At 44.9% G+C, this 2,301-nt stretch overlaps 1 protein-coding gene across 1 annotated transcript; it reads right to left on the bottom strand.

Annotated features, from left to right (window-relative positions):
* Positions 1–606: 606 nt before the first annotated feature.
* On the bottom strand, positions 607–1,554 carry LOC116836464 (olfactory receptor 52M1-like). The gene has a single exon (XM_032800077.2). It carries the CDS (start codon positions 1,552–1,554, stop codon positions 607–609), a length of 948 nt encoding a protein of 315 aa, XP_032655968.1.
* Between the last annotated feature and the right edge of the window lie 747 nt (positions 1,555–2,301).

The raw sequence follows: 2,301 nt of genomic DNA, 5'->3' as shown, positions 1-2,301 counted from the left end.
ATATATTAAAACTTTAAACCTAACCAGTGTCCCTTATGTGACTTGCTACAAGATGTAAGGCAATATTGGTTTTAGACATGAGTGGGTCTAATACTTATTTATTTTTCTTTCCTTCATACAGGAATAAGATACAATGTTCTTATCAGCTATTTGCTAATTTATCTGTCAATAAACTAGAGTTTTCAAGAGCATAATTCGATCACGGTTAAAGTCACTACTCTAAAAAAATCTGAAATAGGTACGTTCCAGCAGAGAGTGGGGAGGGGAGGTCAAAATGATCCAATGAGTGACAAAGGGAGGGGAAAAGACGATCAAATAACAGGGATGGTGCCTAATGGGGAAAAGGCATCGCAGAGGTGGAGTCTTGGCAGAAAAGTAAGGGTGTCAGTGGTCCATTTACCAGCAACTAGAAAGGTGGAAACCCAGTGAGTTGTACATAGCCCAACTCCCCAGATTGACAAACTGACTCAGCACAGTAAGGTCAGGAAAGGCTTTAATGTCTCTTTAGCTGCCCAATCAGTAATTCAGTGAAGAAGGCCCAGAGCCAAGTCCCCAGTCAGCTCTGCATGGAGCTTATTCTATGGGCCAGAGCACCAGGAGAAACATTTACACCCCTTTATGAGTGAAGAGCTGGAGCAGCCTGTCATGGATCTCTTGAGTCCTCAACCCATAGATGAAGGGATGTAACAATGGGGGCACCAGCAGGTACACGTTGGCACTGAGAATGAAGAAATGCAGAGGCACATTGTGGCCAAAACGGTGTGTGAGTGAGGAGAAGAATTTTGGGGTGTAAAAGATTAAGATGGCACAAAGATGGGAGACACAGGTCCCAAAAGTCTTAAGCCGGACGTCCCTTGTGGGGAGCCTGAAGATGGCCCTGAGGATTTGGATATAGGACACGGTCATAAAAAAACCATCCAGACCAGTCACCAATAATGCCACAGAAAGGCTGTAGTAACTGCTGATGCGGATGTCAGCGCAGGCCAGTTTCACCAGAGCTATGTGCTCACAGTACGAGTGGGGGATAATATTGGTTCTGCAATATGGCCACTGCCTCACCAGAAGGAGAGAGGGCAGTGAGAGCATACTCCCACGCAGCATCACAACCAGCAGGATCTTGGCCACCACAGGGTTTGTCAGGATGGTGGAATGTCTCAAGGGATCACAGATGGCCACATAGCGATCAAAAGCCATGGCCACGAATATTCCAGATTCCATCAATGAGAAGCAGTGAATAAAGTACATCTGGGTGAGGCAGGCATTGAAATCTATCTCTCTGGAATTAAACCAGAAGATGCTCAGTGTCTTGGGCAGGATGGATGTGGACAGGATCAGGTCAGTGACAGCCAGCATGCAGAGGAAATAGTACATGGGCCCATGGAGGCTCGGCTCTATCTTCACAATGAAAAGGATGGTGAAGTTCCCCAAGACAGCTAATACATATGTGGTGCAGAAGGGGATTGAGATCCAGACATGGGCCATCTCCAGGCCAGGAATGCCCAGCAGGATGAAGGTGGAAGGGTTGGTGAAGTAGGTTATGTTAGAATCTGACATGCAGTAGGGGAGAAGGTGTCCAACTCTGAGGCAGAAGGGTATCTCCTGAATATACCATAAGTTTCCTGACTTCCTTTATATGCTCAGAGTCTAGGATGAAGGTTGCTATACAAATGCCTAGATGGAGAGACAAAGTTAATATGAGACACTACATGCACTACTGGAGGCTTTTCTCATAGGTGAAGCAGATCGGTCACTCTTTACACACTGAAAAATGACTTTTTTACTATTCAGAGAAATGAATTATGAGCAATGACTCTACTAAAGCCAATTCCATAGTTGATGGTGCTTCAAGCATCAATAATACCTACATGTCGTGATGTGGAAAACCTTAATAGTCACCAGCAGGAAACAAGAGAGTAGATACTGTTTTTCCTGATTGTTCCTTAATGCAATGAAAGCCAGGCTAGAGAGTCCATCCTGTAGGGAGTTCCCCATTCATCTAGGAACTGAAAATCTGAGAATGAAAAAAAAATCTTTGCCAAGACATGTGCCGGGGGAAACAGCCCAACTAGAACAGACCTTAGGGAAAAGACCTGTGTGTCACTGATAATAGCTCCACCGAAACACCTGCTCATTCGCAGCAGTGACGAAAACAAAAGCAATGTTCACATACCTCATGAACAGAACGGAGAATAACCTGATCTAGACATGAATTCAGTTTTGGCCACCCAGTCTCTATTAAAGAATATAGCTTATAGAAAGGAGGTTTCTGAGACAGACTGTGAGATTGGGGGAGGCTGGCAT

The sequence above is a fragment of the Chelonoidis abingdonii genome, chromosome 1, assembly GCF_003597395.2.
Source record: "Chelonoidis abingdonii isolate Lonesome George chromosome 1, CheloAbing_2.0, whole genome shotgun sequence".
In the NCBI taxonomy this organism is placed as follows: Eukaryota; Metazoa; Chordata; order Testudines; family Testudinidae; genus Chelonoidis; species Chelonoidis abingdonii.
The sequence above is the reverse complement of the archived record's forward strand: the minus strand, read 5'-3'. Positions and strand labels throughout refer to the sequence as shown.

Bases quoted from the DNA above. Each gene is read 5' to 3' on its own strand.
- LOC116836464 (XM_032800077.2), bottom strand. From the start codon at position 1,554: ATGTCAGATTCTAACATAACCTACTTCACCAACCCTTCCACCTTCATC.